The sequence below is a fragment of the Oncorhynchus clarkii genome, chromosome 4, assembly GCF_045791955.1.
Source record: "Oncorhynchus clarkii lewisi isolate Uvic-CL-2024 chromosome 4, UVic_Ocla_1.0, whole genome shotgun sequence".
Lineage (NCBI taxonomy): Eukaryota > Metazoa > Chordata > Actinopteri > Salmoniformes > Salmonidae > Oncorhynchus > Oncorhynchus clarkii.
In genome coordinates, this window is record NC_092150.1 from 18,432,070 (window position 1) to 18,449,386 (window position 17,317).

Genomic DNA, 17,317 nt, shown 5'->3' on the forward strand with positions numbered 1-17,317 from the left:
GAGCGTTTAAGCATGTGATTGATAGCAGCTTCAGCGTGGGGAGACAGGAAGGCAGCATATATTACTATCATGTTGTGCAGTGAACAACAGAACAGTGCACGTTCCGTCTGTGGGGGGAGTGGAGTAATGGTCAGAAGTACTGGAATATGTATGATGTACAGCATATTTTGGCTGGGCAGGAGCACTGGGCCTAAAGCACGTGTCAAACTCATTCCACGGAGGGCTGAGTATGTGGGTTTCCGCTCCTCCCTTGGACTTTATGAATTAAAAAGACACTGATTAGTATGAAACTCCCCTTACCTTGTTGTCTAGATCTTCATTGAAAGGAAAAATCAAAAACCAGCAGACACTAGGTCATCTATGGAATGAGTGACACCCCTGACCTGAAGCATTATTACTGAGAAAGATGAACAAACAAAATACATCCCAATGAATACCAAAATATTGCACCATTATACATTAATATGCTCAGGAGTTAGTCATAGTCCTCTTCAATAGATCAAACTGTAAAAAAGAAACCACCCCAATGAAACATCCACAGGCTTGTGATGTGTAGACTGAAGAGCCAGGCAGAATCTGCAGCTAATCAAGACCAGCGTTACAAAGCTCTTATCTTCTGCCCCCCTATGGTAAACGCGTTGGGAGTTAGGACGAAACAGACAGGCTGGCAGCTTCTCAGCCAGGCAAAATCATCAATAAGCTGGCATAATATTTGTTGGATATATACACAGAAATGTCAATAGAAAAAACACAAAATTCAGCAAGTATGCTGTCATTCCAGCTTCAGTTTGAAGTGATTGTGTTAGTTGGCTCTCTTCTGAAGAGTGGCCTGGAGAGAGAGCACATGTTCTATGCCAGGTGAAATTGCACATCATTAGCTCATGCATTGTTATGGATGTATCCCCAACCACATTTTTTTTTTTTTACACTATACCGAAATAGCTCCGCCATTCCCTGGTTAAAACTAATATAGTTTGCCTCACTTCAGTTTATGTGACAAAATAAGCAAGTATAGTGCAGAGTATCATTGTACCATCAAAACCGCTGTGAACTATATTTTCCATAACCAAAAATAATCTTGTTTCGGCTTTTTGAAGCTGGTGTACAAAACCGAATGTAAAAGACAAACTGTTTGTTTTGTTTTTTTACCTTTAACTAGGCAAGTCGGTTAAGAACAAATTCTTATTTTCAATGACGGCCTAGGAACAGTGGGCTAACTGCCTTTTTCAGGGGGAGAATGAAAGATTTTTAACTTGTCAGTTCGGGGATTTGATCTTGCAACCTTTCGGTTACTAGTCCAACGCCCTAACCACTAGGCTACCTGCTGCCCCACAACTCTGTGCTTAACGGGAAGCATAGAAATAGCGCACATAGAACAGATTTACCGCTTCTTAAACTTGCTTTCAAGTAAAAATGAGAGGTCCGTAAGTATCATTTCTATGTGAATTTGATTGCTTGCTCAAAAAGTTACATATTGCTACAATAAACACAACTGCAGCTACTTCGCTGTTATTCTGGTTGCACTGTTTGACATGACTGTTAGCCAAAGTTGGCTAGCTAGAAAGGGATATGAATGGTGCCAGCCACCACGGCAACGAAACATTTAGAACAAACAATCTGTTCACGTCCATAGATTTATAACAAAAACTGGTACCCTGGCAACTGAAACGATAGCATGAACAACCAGCCTCTTTGGGTAGCAACCCTATATTTGTCAGGCCTGTATCTTGTGGAATGATGAAATTGTATGAATGAAATCAAAATAAAGTTGATGAAAATATGGCAATAATTATTTGAATATGTTGGTAACACATTGTATAAAAGTGATAATGCCCTCGAAGCAGTCATGCTTGTATATATCCTCCAAACAACAGTTTCTCAGGCATTATCACTTAAATAATGCCCCTCAAGGCAATTAGAAACGAGTATTCAACAATTCCATGGTATAACACAGAAGCAGTTGTTGTGAGGCAGCTCCATCACCAAACCATTACATATTGTGTATTTATTGATTGTGTTATTTTTCTACTATTCTCTCAGCTTTGTTGGGAAGGGCCTGTAAAGAAAGCATTTTTCCCTGTTAATCTACAACGGTTTATGAAGCATGTGACATAAAATATTAGTGATTTGTTTGCGTTGCCTTTTTCTGAGGATGCCAGTCATGCAACAGTCCGGTTATCAGTCTCTGGTGTAATGGGAGTGAAGTCAGCCAGGGCCAACTGTGGAGGATTGCGTCAGCAGCAGTATTGCTTAGTTCCTGAACTCTGACGTTAAAGGGTATTACCCAGTGTGACACAGAACACTAGACACGCCACAGACAACACTCCTCTGTTCTGAGAAATACACTTTCAGGTAGTCCCCCCCCAGCACCGTCTTACCGCAATTTTCTATAAATGAGTAAAACAGCTGAAACACACTTGAAGCCACCAGAGAAACCACAATGATTTCATCTGCTTCCATTTCGTTCCCCTTTGTACAATCTGGCAAACTATAGTATGAACTTCGGCTAAAAACAAATATGTTCAAAGCATGCTGCACACACTCAAGGTGCAAACACAATCAACTCTGCCTTAACAATAGAGGTCGACCGATTAATCGGAATGGCCGATTAATTGGGGCCGATTTCAAGTTTTCATAACAATCAGAAATCTGTATTTTTGGGTGCCGATTTGCCGATTTTTTAATACATGTATTTAACTAGGCAAGTCAGTTAAGAACAAATTCTTATTTTCAATGACGGCCTAGGAACCGTGGGTTAAGTGCCTTGTTCAGGGGCAGAATGACGGATTTTCACCTTGTCCGCTCGGGGGATCCAATCTTGCAACCTTACAGTTAACTAGTCAAACGTAATAACGACCTGCCTCTCTCTCATTGCACTCCACAAGGAGACTGCCTGTTACGCGAACGCAGTAAGCCAAGGTAAGTTGCTAGCTAGCATTACACTTCTTACACATGGTTGATGATATAACTAGATATTATCTAGCGTGTCCTGCGTTGGATATAATCTGACTGAGCATACAAGTATCTGACTGAGCGGTGGTAGGCAGAAGCAGGCGCGTAAACATTCATTCAAACAGCACTTTCTTTGCGTTTTGCCAGCAGCTCTTCGTTGTGTCTCAAGCATTGCGCTGTTTATGACTTCAAGCCTTTCAACTCCCGAGATGAGGCTGGTGTAACCGAAGTGAAATGGCTAGCTAGTTAGCGTGCGCTAATAGCGTTTCAAACGTCACTCGCTCTGAGGCATCTAGTAGTTGTTCCCCTTGCTCTGCATGGGTAACGCTGCTTCGATGGTGGCTGTTGTCGTTGTGTTGCTGGTTCGAGCCCAGGGAGGAGCGAGGAGAGGGACGGAAGCTATACTGTTACACTGGCAATACTCAAGTGCCTATAAGAACATCCAATAGTCAACGGTTAATGAAATACAAAATGGTATAGAGGGAAATAGTCCTATAATAACTACAACCTAAAACTTCTTACCTGGGAATATTGAAGACTCATGTTAAAAGGAACCACCAGCTTTCATATGTTCTCATGTTCTGGGCAAGGAACTGAAACGTTAGCACATATTGCACTTTTACTTTCTTCTCAAACATTTTGTTTTTGCATTATTTAAACCAAATTGAACATGTTCCATTATTTACTTGAGGCTAAATTGATTTTATTGATGTATTATATTAAGTAAAATAAGTGTTCATTCAGCATCGTTGTAATTGTCATTATAACAAATACATTTATTTTTATATCGGCCGATTAAATCAGTATCGGCTTTTTTGGTCCTCCAATAATCGGTATCGGCGTTGAAAAATCTTAAATCGGTTGACCTCAACTTAACACACTAGGAAAATATGTTTTTGCATATAGCCTATCTAGTAAGATCCACATAGGTTAAAATACTACAGCATCATAGTATGTGCATGCAACAACAAAAGCAATCTACGGAAGATCGAGAAGCTTGGTCATAACACACAGCAATGATTCACTGTTTTTAATCTACACATGACATGCATGCAAAAGTAAAAACAAAAAGAATTAAGTGGAATTCAGTAGGCCTTTGCCCACAGTCAACCCACACTACTGGTTTATTTAGTGGCATTTGCGTAGAACACCCAAAACTTAGCCTAGTCCCCCAAAATAGTTGTAATTAGGCTTCTGTCTAACACCCTTTCGGTTGGATGTTAGCAGTCTCCTCTGCACTAACCAAAATATGTTTTGAGTAACCTACATACTGCAAAACAGTACTGGACGTTCACATTTATGGTTGAAACTAGGTTTCAAGTTCAAGTCTGTCAGCTAATCCACTGAATTTGTGGAACTGGTTTTAGAAGTGGGATGGATAACTGGTCAAACCATTTGAGACACATGTGAGTCATATGGGATGGTACTACCCAGAAGCCCTATTTATTTGATTTATTGGACCTAGTGGAAAAGCAACTTATATATCCATATAAGGGACTAGAGTTGTGGGGAATTGTGCAGTGTTTCTGCTATATTAACGCAAATTATAGCTTCAGATTGTACTCTATTGGCATGAGTGCAGTATTGCATCAAGAGTGCAGGATTTTAGGTGCAATTCCAGCTGGCAGCTATACCCTAAATTCAGTCAGACTGGAGTATGCAACAATCTTTCTGTGCAATAACAGTAACAGTAGATATCAACAAGACAGTGAACACCAGGTAGAGAGTCATTTGAAGTCCAGCTACTGTAGTAATAACGTTTCAGCAAAATATTTTGAAAAACATATTGTACAATATATTGTTTAAGTTCTGGCAAAATTCCTTGCATGCATGAGTCGAATTACACGTATTGCAAATGACAGTGGTGTTAAAACATCGCTCTCTGACTCACTTCAAAATTATGGCATGGTAGCTAGTTACATTAAAATCATGGATAGATGCATAAAATAAAAAGTTAGCGAGCTAGCGTTCTAAACAGCTAAATAAATGCTTAACGTTACTCAGAACTATAATGCGAGTCAAAGAAAGCCGTTAAGAACGCTAGCTAGCCGAGTTTAACCAAATAGATTTATAACTAACCCTTTCTGTGGTTGAACCTTAACTAGTTAGCTACAGTACCTAGCTAACTTACTGACCCAACAGAAACCAAATGGTGGAGAGCTTCTTCTAGACTTCTGAGAGTTACCGGGACCTATAACTAGCTAACATACTGTACTTAGCTAGCCAAGTGTGCAGCGCTTCTCGTGTGTAATTTGTGTCATGCTCCATCTAACGATGTGTATACTTTAATCCGTTAGTAATCTAGTTACTAGCAAGGCGTTCCGCACAGTCAGTAGCCACATTGTTGGCTATACACTCCACTGAGAATCGGTGGATATAACGTTAATGATACCCACTTCGAACAGCTTCTGGCTAGCCCTGTGGTCTGTCTGTCTGGCCTGTGTGCATGTAACCTTAGCTAACACATAAGCTAGTAGCTATACACATAGCTAGCTAACAACAGCTAGGTAGGTACATTAAGAGATGAATAGCTAATCCTCACTTGGTTGGCCAAGTTATAACTGGCAACTTCGTTGGTTTAATTAAATACTCACGTATACTGGTAATGGCCACGAGTAGCCAGCAGCTTCGGCTCCAACTGGCGACTTCAGCTTGAGTTCTAGCTTTTCTCCCATTCTACACTTTCTCCGGCGTTTCCTAACGTTAGCTAGTTTAGCGAGCTACTACAATTATCATTTTGTCAGAAATAAATCCTTATCACAACATATACAATTAGATATCGATGAATGTAATGCGTGGTAAGTGGTACACGCTCCCTGTAGTCCGGTGTTCAAATATTTGTTTGATTTTAATCAATTTGTTAAAAAATTACTTCATGCCGAGCGGCTCCTACACCTCGGCAGTACAGCCGCCATCTTGCCCGGCGTGAAAATCGGTCACTACCAAAGGGACAGAAACGCCAGGGGGGGGGTTGTTTTAATGTCTATGTGGGGGGAGCGGCAGTCGGAGAATGGTAACTATCAACGGTTACCGGGGCTGTACAACCGGATTGTTACTTTTCGAAAGATGAGTATGACGAAAACAACCAACCATTCTCCTCTGTATAAAACAGTTTGAATGAGAATTTCCCGGGACCAATAACGGACAACTGGCGGGAGATACCATTTTACTCGATTACTCAATGCATGTGATGACATTGAACAATAAAAACAATGTTTTGGATGGAGCAGACCGAGGTCGTTTGCTTTCCTCAATTTACCGAAAGTGTGTCAAGTGTGTTTATCAAGGAGCCAATGGCTGTATATAATATAAATGGACAAAGCCATTGATCACGTGACACCATTCATTCCTATGTTTAGACTCAATAGCGAATTGATGCCAAATTAAGTCGATTAAAATTAGTTGTCTCGAAGGGTTACAGTTTTTGTCAAAATTGAGGTTAGGATTATCTAACCCCCCCCCCAAAAAAAAATGTATGTATATATATATATATAGCTTTTGTCATACTTGTATATATACACACACACACTTTGACAAAAGCTGTATCCCAGTTTGACATGACCCTAAAAATGGTTTCTCATGGAGACAAAGGTTGTGTCCCCTGCTCAAACATTGCACACATCAACCAATGGTTGCATGCTACGTCATCGACTAACATAATACTTTAACATATGAGAGATGGCATGTGTCAGCAATGAATGGGCAGAGGAACGCACCCATAACATGCACCCGTTTGAGCTACTCCAGGAAGTGACGTTACAGGCTTGGTCAGTGCTGCCCCCTCGCATTGACTAATTTAACCACCGCGGTATAAAATGAATTGAGGAATGCACCCAAGATATCTTAACATTGTTTTCAAGGTAATCTACTCACATTCGTATACGCCGATTGGACCGGCTATATCCGGGTTGCATCCGGTTTATATGGAAGAACGTCAAATGCGCACAACGTCAACACGTCATCCAAACTCATGGCAGACATTGTATGAATTGAAAATGTTGATCTCGGCTGTGAGTGATAGAAAAAATAAATCTGCCTCAGCAACAATGATTTGAATAATTCAATGGATATTTTGAGCACAAAGGTGATGGTTAATGTATCTTATTAGCAATGTTCAAATCTGACTTCTCCGTGTTAAACAGCAGTACCGAAGCAAAACTGTAGGAGCAGTCGGAATCTGGGCCATTGAACTCAAGCAGAGGTGAACTCCCTGTCATTGAAGCCAGGGAGTTCAAGGCCAACCATGGTACTGCAGCATTGTTAGCAGAAAACAGGATCCTCCATTATTGTGAATCGAAACATGGCGATCTTCGTGGTCAATCTTCTTGTAAATAAAAGTTTTGAAGATAATCATGTTACCAATAATTGCTTCTAATAGACCAGATGTATTTCCTCGAACCAATTATTTTAAAATCGCACACAGAAAAAGTAATGATAATTTAGTTGCTAATTGCAGCCTGGAGTAACCCAGTCGGCCTTCAAATCAAAAGGTAATTGCTCACATACGCATGTTTAGCAGGTGTTATTGCGGGTGAGGCGAAATGCTTTTTTTCTAGCTCCAACAATAACAATTCTCAACAATACATACAAACCTAAAAGTAAAATAATGGAATTAAGGAATATAGAAATATTAGGATTAGCAATGTCAGAGTGGCATAGACTCAAAACAGTAGAATAGAATACAGTATATACATATGAGATGAGTAAAGCACAAATTTGTAAACATTATTAAAGTGACTAGTGTTCCATTATTAAAGTGGCCAGTAATTTCAAGTCTTATGTATATAGGGCAGTAGCCTCTAAGGTGCAGGGTTACGTAACTGGGTGGAAGCCGCCTAGTGATGGCTATTTAACAGTCTGATGGCCTTGAGATAGAATCTGTTTTTCCAGTCTCTCGGTCCCAGCTTAGATGCACTTGTACTGACCTTGCTTTCTGGATGATAGTGGAGTGAACAGGCAGTGGCTCGGCTGGATGTTGCCCTGGAGAGCTGATAGTTTGCCACTGGTGATGCGCTGGGCAGACCGCACCACCCTCTGGAGAGCCCTGCGGTTGCAGGCGGTGCAGTTGCCGTGCCAGGCGGTGATACAGCCCAACAGGATGATCTCAATTGTGCATCTGTAAAAGTTGAGGGTTTTAGGTACCAATCAAAATTTATTCAGCCTCCTGAGGTTGAAGAGACGCTGTTGCACCTTCTTCACCACTCTGTCGGCGTGGTTGGACCAATTCCGATGGAGCAGTGGACCGTCGGTGATGTGTACGCTGAGGAACTTGAATCTTTCCACCTGCTCAACTGCGGTCCCGTCGATGTGGATAGGAGCATGCTCCCTCTGCTATTTCCTGAAGTCCATGAGCAGCTCCTTTGTTTTGTCGACATTACCAGGGCTCTCACCTCCTCCCTGTAGGTTGTCTCGTCATTGTTGGTAATCAGGCCTACTACTGTTGTGTCATCTGCAAACTTAATGATTGAGTTGGTGGCGTATGTGGCCACACAGTCATGGGGGAACAGGGAGTACAGGAGGGGACTGAGTATAGGAGGGGGCTGACTGGAGGTGTTGTTTCCTACCTTCACCACCTGGGGGCCGGCCCATCAGGAAGTCCAGGACCCAGTTGCACAGGGCGGGGTTCAGACCCAGGGCCTGGAGCGTAATTGTGAGCTTGAAGGGTACTATGGTGTTGAATGCTGAGCTATAGTCAATGAACAGCATTCTTACATAGGTATTCCTCTTGTCCAGACGGGATAGGGCAGTGCGGATCATCTGCGGATCTATTGGGGGCGGTAAGCAAATTGAGGTGGGTCTATCTACGGTGTCAGGTAAGGTAGTGGTGATATGATCCTTAACTAGCCTCTCAAAGCACTTCATGACAGAAGTGAAGAGAGTCATTTAGTTCAGTTACCTTTGCTTTCTTGGGTACAGGAACAATGGTGGACATCTTGAAGCAAGTGGGGACAGCAGACTGGGATAGGGAGAGATTGAATATGTCCTTAAACACTCCAGCCAACTGGGTTGTGCATGCTCTGAGGACGCGGCTAGGGATGCCGTCTGTTCCGGCAGCCTTGCGAGAGTTAACACCTTCAACTTGAGTTCAATGACTGTATATGAATGGACAAAGCTATTGATCATCTGCCACTATTAATTCCTATGTGAAGACTCAATAATGTATTAAAGCCAAATAAAGTATTGAGCAACTGACCATTGAAGCAAATTCGGGGTGGGTGTAGGCGGCTCAAACCTGTCACTGCACATTACAACAGAAGGTCAAAAACTCTTGATGAAGTCACTAGGCATTGTTCTAAGGTAAACAAATACCTATAGGCATCCCATCGCTGCCACCAATGTAGCCAACCGATGTAGCGCAAGTGAATGCTATAGTGCCTTCCAGGGGGTTTTCAAACCTCTCGTAGCGGACCTCCAGTCATGTATTTGAATTATTCCAGAGCTAGCACACCTGATTCAACTAAGCAACTAATTATCAAGCCCTTGATTAGGTCAGCTACACTGAACAAAAATATAAACCCAACATGTAAAGTGTTGGTCCCATATCTCATGAGCTGAATAAAAGATCCCATAAATGTTCCATAGGCTCAAAAAGCTTATTTATCAAAAATCTTGTGCACAAATTTGTTTACATCCACGTTAGTGAGCATTTCTCCTTTTCCAAAATAATCCATGGTATATCAAGTAGCTGATTAATCAGCATGATCATTACACAGGTACACCTTGTGCTTGGGACAATAAAAGGCCACTCTAAAATGTGCAGTTTTGTCACCCAACACAATGCCATAGATGTCTCAATTGTTGAGGGAGCGTGCAATTGGCATGCTGTGTGCAGGAATGTCCACCAGAGCTGTCGCCAGAGATTTTAATGTTCAATTCTGTACCATAAGCCGCCTCTAACGTTGTTTTAGAGAATTTGGCAGTACAACCAACCGGCCTCAGAACCGCAGACCAAATGCAACCATGCCAGCCCAGGACCTCCACATCTGACTTCTTCACCTGCGGGAACGTCTGAGACCAGCCACCCAGACAGCTGATGAAACTGTGGGTTTGCACAGCCGAAGAATTTCTGCACAAACTGTCAGAAACCGTCTCAGGGAAGCTCATCTGCGTGCTCGTCATCCTCACCAGGGTGTTGACCAGTTTGGCATAGTAGCCGACTTCAGTGGGCAAGGGCTTGCCTTTGATGAGCACTGGCACGCTGGAGGTGTGCGGATTAATCCCAGTTTCAACTGTACTGGGCAGATGGCATTGTGTGGGTGAGTGGTTTGCAGATGTCAACGTTGTGAACAGTGCCCCATGGTGGCGGTTATGGTATGGGCAGGCATAAGCTAAGGACAACAAACACAATTGCATTTTTTGACAATTTGAATACACAGAGATGCCGTGACAAGATCCTGAGGCCCATTGTCGTGCCATTCATCCACCGGCATCATGATAATGCACAGCCCCATGTCGCAAGGATCTGTACACAATTCCTGGAAGCTGAAAATGTCCCAGTTCTTCCATGGCCTGCATACTCACCAGACATGCCACCCATTGAACATGTTTGGGATGCTCTAGAGTCTGGCTTGACGTGTACGACAGCGTGTTCCAGTTCCCGGGAATATCCATCAAGTTCACACAGCCATTGAGGAGGAGTGGGACAACATTCCACAGGCCACAATCATCAGCCTGATCAACTCTATGCAAGGAGATGTGTCACGCTGCATGAGCCAAATGGTGGTCACACCAGATACTGCCTGGTTTTCTTATCCACTCCCCTAACTTTAAAAAAAAGATATGTGACCACCAAATGCATCTGTATTCACAGTCATGTGAAATCCATGGATTAGGGCCAAATTAATTTACTTGAATTTACTGATTTCTGTAACTGTAACTCAGTAAAATCTTTTAAATGGTTGCATGTTTCGTTTATATTTATGTTTAGTGTAGTTCAGGGCTACAACCAAATTGTTAAACTGGGGGTCCCCAAAGAGAGCTTTGAAAACCACTGCCGTAGTCAATGAGTTTTACCACCTCCACCGCAATAGCCCAGGCCTTGGACAGAGTCCAGTGTATTTTGGATGTAGCTAACGAATCCGACACAACTAACCAGTTTTGTTAGCAGGTTTCCAGGGCTTGGATCCTGAATGCTCAGATGTACTGTGAGCCTCACTGTATTACAATTTACATGGTAGTTCAGTGTATAGCATCTACAGGCCTCAAACTTGACTCTAGATCTCGAAGCCCGTTCCACTGCATTTTTTCATTGTTCCCCTCTAATCAGGGACTGATTTAGACCTGAGACACCAGGTGTGTGCAATTAATTATCAGAACAAAAAGCAGCAGGATCTGGACCTCGTACTGTTAGAGTTGAGTACCCCTGATCTACAGTCTGTCTACATTGGGATTTAACAACTCAACATTGATTTGACTTAAAATTGTTATATCACAGCATTACATTGAGGGAGAGCCAACAGTGAGATAGCCTCCCTGACCCAGTGCCTTTTGATCCTCAAGGTATACTTTCCATAGGGAAGAGAATGATAACGCCCAATGACAGAGATAGGAGTCATTACATCTCAAAAAGCACAAGAAAGAGGATTTCGACAGCCACCATCTCAGATTGTTCTGAAATCGTTTCTGAAATTAGAAATGGTTAAGATTAGCATTCCTAATCTTATTTATTGCACCCAAATTAGCCCGTTTAATTGATAAGATTCTTGTAATCTTCAATAAATATAGTACCTTAATCTGATTTGGACCATAACTACATCTAACAATGAATAAGACATGGAGAATCCAATGAAATGATCAAAAGCCACCAACGGACCCCACACACCCCACGCCAATCCCACCCCAACATCCAGTATACAGTATCAGTTCTCTATGTCTGACATGTAGTGTGGAGCTGCTGCTTAGACTATTGCTTCTTCATCCTTTGTAATGTATTCCCTGTGAATCTGGTGATGTTTTTTTTTTCTTTCAAAGAAATTAGAGAATTGAAGTTGATGCATTATTTACCGTAATAATTAGTGGGAAAGTACCACGTTTTGCCCACTAGATGCCACTGTTCCTGCTACTGCCACCACACTATTTTATCCATGTTGCTGGTCTTTTGTGTTTATTAAATGGTTCACATTTTCTTTGTAACTGTGGGTAGAAAACCACTAGATTTTGCTCATAATGAAAATGCATTGTATGGTCATCCTCACAATTCAAGCAATTCAGTTTGTCCTTCTCTATCATGAATGACATTCCTGGGAGTGTGTACAGTCATGGCCAAAAGTTTTGAGAATGACACAAATATTAATTCCACAAAGTTTGCTGCTTCAGTGTCTTTAGATATTTTTGTCAGATGTTACTATGGAATACTGAAGTATAATTACAAGCATTTCATAAGTGTCAAAGGCTTTTATTGACAATTACATGAAGTTGATGAAAAGAGTCTATATTTGCAGTGTTGACCCTTCTTTTTCAAGACCTCTGCAATCCGCCCTGGCATGCTGTCAATTAACTTCTGGGCCACATTCCTGACTGATGGCAGCCCATTCTTGCATAATCAATGCTTGGAGTTTGTCAGAATTTGTGGGGTTTTGTTTTGTCACCTGCCTCTTGAGGCTTGAACACAAGTCCTCAATGAGATTAAGGTCTGGGGAGTTTCCTGGCCATGGATCCAAAATATCAAATCAAATCAAATTTATTTATATAGCCCTTCGTACATCAGCTGATATCTCAAAGTGCTGTACAGAAACCCAGCCTAAAACCCCAAACAGCAAGCAATGCAGGTGTAGAAGCACGGTGGCTAGGAAAAACTCCCTAGAAAGGCCAAAACCTAGGAAGAAACCTAGAGAGGAACCAGGCTATGTGGGGTGGCCAGTCCTCTTCTGGCTGTGCCGGGTGGAGATTATAACAAAACATGGTCAAGATATTGATGTTTTGTTCCCCGAGCCACTTAGTTATCACTTTTGCCTTATGGCAAGGTGCTCCATCATGCTGGAAAAGGCATTGTTTGTAACCAAACTTTTCCTGGATGGTTGGGAGAAGTTGCTCTCGGAGGATGTCTTGGTACCATTCTTTATTCATGGCTGTGTTCTTAGGCAAAATTGTGAGTGAGCCCACTCCCTTGGCTGAGAAGCAACCAGCATCCCAGGACACTTTACTGTTGGCATGACACAGGACTGATGGTCGCGCTCACCTTGTCTTCTCCAGACAAGCTTATTTTCGGATGCACCAAACAATCGGAAAGGGGATTCATCAGAGAAAATGACTTTACCCCAGTCCTCAGCAGTCCAATCCTTGTACCTTTTGCAGAATATCAGTCTGTCCCTGATGTTTTTCCTGGAGAGAAGTGGCTTCTTTGCTGCCCTTCTTGACACCAGGCCATCCTCCAAAAGTCTTCTCCTCACTGTGCGTGCAGATGCACTCACGCCTGCCTGCTGACATTTCTGAGCAAGCTCTGTACTGGTGGTGCCCCGATCCTGCAGCTGAATCAACTTTAGGAGATGGTCCTGGTGCTTGCTGAACTTTCTTGGGCGCCCTGAAGCCTTCTTCACAACAATTGAACCGCTCTCCTTGAAGTTCTTGATGGTCCAATAAATGGTTGATTTACTGGCAGCAATATTCTTGCCTGTGAAGCCCTTTTTGTGCAAAGCAATGATGACGGCACGTGTTTCCTTGCAGGTAACCATGGTTTACAGAGGAAGAACAATGATTCCAAGCACCACCCTCGTTTTGTAGCTTCCAGTCTGTTACTCGAACTCAATCAGCTTAACAGAGTGATCTCCAGCCTTGTCCTCGTCAACACTCACACCTGTGTTAATTAGAGAGTCACTGACATGATGTCAGCTAGTCTTTTTGAGGCAGGGCTGAAATGCAGTGGAAATGTTTTTTGGGGGGATTCAGTTCATTTGCATGGCAAAGACGGACTTTGCAATTAATTGCAATTCATCTGATCACTCTTCATAACATTCTGGAGTATATGCAAATTGCCATCATACAAACTGAGGCAGCAGACTTTGTGAAAATTATTATTTGTGTCATTCTTAAAAATTTGACCACGACTGTAAACTTACATGTTTTATTACGATAGCATTTTTGTATGTTCTCTGTAGTTATGTACTTGAAAATGTATAAATTGACCAATTCGGCACATTTGGGCAAACTCCTGCAGACATGAAACAAAATATTGTGTAGTGAATCAATTGCCAGAGTTAAATCTCAAAAGCTCCTCTGTTCGCACAGACATAATATAGTTCTAAGAACCCCCTATTGTTTTGCATAAAACAACCATTTGATGCAATAACAGTATTATAACATAATCTTGTAATTTCACCACCACACACTGTGAAACTATAATGTCCCAAGGATATCAAAAATGTTCTGCACAATCAGGTCAGTTTATGTAGTTCATATCACAGTATCCCAAATATGATCTGTTGTTCATAGTATCAATGTGATTTCACTAAATCTCAAAAATGTCCATCCTGCTTATAGGCTATTTAGAGCACACCCATAGACACCCTTGTGTCAAAAAGTTTTTTTTTATTGCATTATGTCCCGTAGGATTAACTTGCATGTTGGAGAGGGACCAAACTTATCAAGGCACAAGGCGAAACCCAGATGTAGACACAGGAGGCAGATGGTTGGAGTCTTACAATGTTTAATATTCCAAAGGGGTAGGCAAGAGAATGGTCGTGTACAGGCAAAAGGTCAAAACCAGTTCAGAGTCCAATAGGTACCAAAGGGCAGGCAGATACAAGGTCAGGGCAGGCAGGATGATCAGACAGGCGGGAAAGTAGTCCAGAGTCAGGCATTGGTCAAAACCGGGAAGACTAGCAAAATAGGATAGAAAAGGAGTACAGGGAAAAACATGCTGGTTGACTTGACTAAACATACAAGACGAACTGGCACAGAGAGACAGGACACACAGGGATAAATACACTGGGGAAAATAAGCGACACCTGGAAGGGATGGAGACAATCATATGGGGAGGGGAAACAGATTAGGGCGTGACAATACGAGTGCTCCCAGTATCACAAGTGCTTCATCCGAAGTTCCACTCTGGCCAAAGACCATACTCCTGCCCCACCTGCGGCAAAAGCTTGATGTGCCCCACCTGCTGCAAGGTGATGTCAATCAGCATCTGGTGGTGCATGAAGATGTTCTTCCCTTGCCTGTGACCAGTGTGGTAAAGGCTTCAAGCGGGCAGGCTGCCTGACCAAGCATCAGAAAGTCCACTCCACAGATACGGGTACTATGTTTGGGTGCTGCTATGGTGACCAGTGAGCTGAGATAAGGCGGTGCTTTACCTAGCAAAGACTTATCGATGACCTGGAGCCAGTGGGTTTGGCGACGAACACGAAGCAAGGGCCAGCCAAGGAGAGCATACAGGTCGCACTGGTGAGTAATATATGGGGCTTTGGTGACAAAACGGATGGCACTGTGATAGACTGTATCCAATTTGCTGAGTAGCTTGTTGGAGGCTATTTTGTAAATGACATCGCTGAAGTCAAGGATCAGTAGGACTGTCAGTTTTACAAGGGTATGTTTGGCAGCGTGAGTGAAGGAGGCTTTGTTTGATGCTTTGTTTTGCGAAATAGGAAGCCGATTCTAGATTAAATTTTTGATTGGAGATGCTTAATGTGAGTCTGGAAGGAGAGTTTACAGTCTAACCAGACACCTAGGTATTTGTAGTTGTCCACATATTCTAAGCCAAAACCCTCTAGAGTAGTGATACTAGATGGGTGGGCGGGTGCGGGCAGCGATCGGGTGAAGAGCATGCATTTAGTTTTAATTGCATTTAAGAGCAGTTGGACACCACGGAAAGAGTGCTGTATGGCATTGAAGCTCGTGTGGAGGTTTGTTAATTTAACACAGTGTCCAAAGAAGGGCCAGAAGTATACAAAATGGTGTCCAAAAATGATGCATAAAAATTAATCCATGCTTTTGTCACTTCTAGGTTAGACTACTGCAATGCTCTACTTTCCGGCTACCCGGATAAAGCACTAAATAAACTTCAGTTAGTGCTAAACACGGCTGACTAGAACCAAAAAATGTGATCATATTACTCCAGTGCTAGCCTCCCTACACTGGCTTCCTGTCAAGGCAAGGGCTGATTTCAAGGTTTTACTGCTAACCTACAAAGCATTACATGGGCTAGCTCCTACCTATCTCTCTGATTTGGTCCTGCCGTACATACCTACACGTACGCTACGGTCACAAGACGCAGGCCTCCTAATTGTCCCTAGAATTTCTAAGCAAACAGCTGGAGGCAGGGCTTTCTCCTATAGAGCTCCATTTTTATGGAATGGTCTGCCTACCCATGTGAGAGACGCAAACTCGGTCTCAACCTTTAAGTCTTTACTGAAGACTCATCTCTTCAGTGGGTCATGTGATTGAGTGTAGTCTGGCCCAGGAGTGTGAAGGTGAACGGAAAGGCTCTGGAGCAATGAACCGCCCTTGCTGTCTCTGCCTGGCCGGTTCCCCTCTTTCCACTGGGATTCTCTGCCTCTAACCCTATTACAGGGGCTGAGTCACTGGCTTACTAGGGCTCTTTCATACCGTCCCTAGGAGGGGTGCGTCACTTGAGTGGGTTGAGTCACTGATGTGATCTTCCCCCCCTTGGGTTGTGTCGTGGCGGAGATCTTTGTGGGCTATACTCGGCCTTGTCTCAGGATGGTAAGTTGGTATTTGAAGATATCCCTCTAGTGGTGTGGGGGCTGTGCTTTGGCAAAGTGGGTGGGGTTATATCCTTCCTGTTTGGCCCTGTCCGGGGGTGTCATCGGATGGGGCCACAGTGTCTCCTGACCCCTCCTGTCTCAGCCTCCAGTATTTATGCTGCAGTAGTTTATGTGTCGGGGGGTAGGGTCAGTTTGATATATCTGGAGTACTTCTCCTGTCCTATCCGGCGTCCTGTGTGAATTTAAGTATGCTCTCTCTAATTCTCTCTTTCTTTCTCTCTCTCTCGGAGGACCTGAGCCCTAGGACCATGCCGCTGGACTACCTGACATGATGACTCCTTGCTGTCCCCAGTCCACCTGGCCGTGCTGCTGCTCCAGTTTCAACTGTTCTGCCTGTGATTATTATTATTTGACCATGCTGGCCATTTATGAACATTTGAACATCTTAGCCATGTTCTGTTATAATCTCCACCCGGCACAGCCAGAAGAGGACTGGCCACCCCACATAGCCTGGTTCCTCTCTAGGTTTCTTCCTAGGTTTTGGCCTTTCTAGGGAGTTTTTCCTAGCCACCGTGCTTCTACACCTGCATTGCTTGCTGTTTGGGGTTTTAGGCTGGGTTTCTGTACAGCACTTTGAGATATCAGCTGATGTACAAAGGGCTATATAAATACATTTGATTTGATTTGGTGTCGTCTGCGTATAG

General features: G+C 43.0%; 1 protein-coding gene across 4 annotated transcripts in view; it reads right to left on the bottom strand.

Moving 5' to 3' along the window:
* LOC139406533 (histone-lysine N-methyltransferase, H3 lysine-79 specific-like) overlaps positions 1-5,885 on the bottom strand; it is a 41,236-nt gene extending 35,351 nt beyond the window's left edge. For 3 of the 4 annotated variants that reach the window (XM_071149214.1, XM_071149216.1, XM_071149215.1), the window contains exon 1: positions 5,547-5,857. In XM_071149214.1, coding sequence (XP_071005315.1) covers positions 5,547-5,627 — 81 coding nt within the window. In that variant the 5' untranslated portion in view covers positions 5,628-5,857. Of the gene's footprint in view, positions 1-5,546 lie in introns of all 4 variants that reach the window. The other variant, XM_071149212.1, reaches the window with a different exon arrangement.
* Between the last annotated feature and the right edge of the window lie 11,432 nt (positions 5,886-17,317).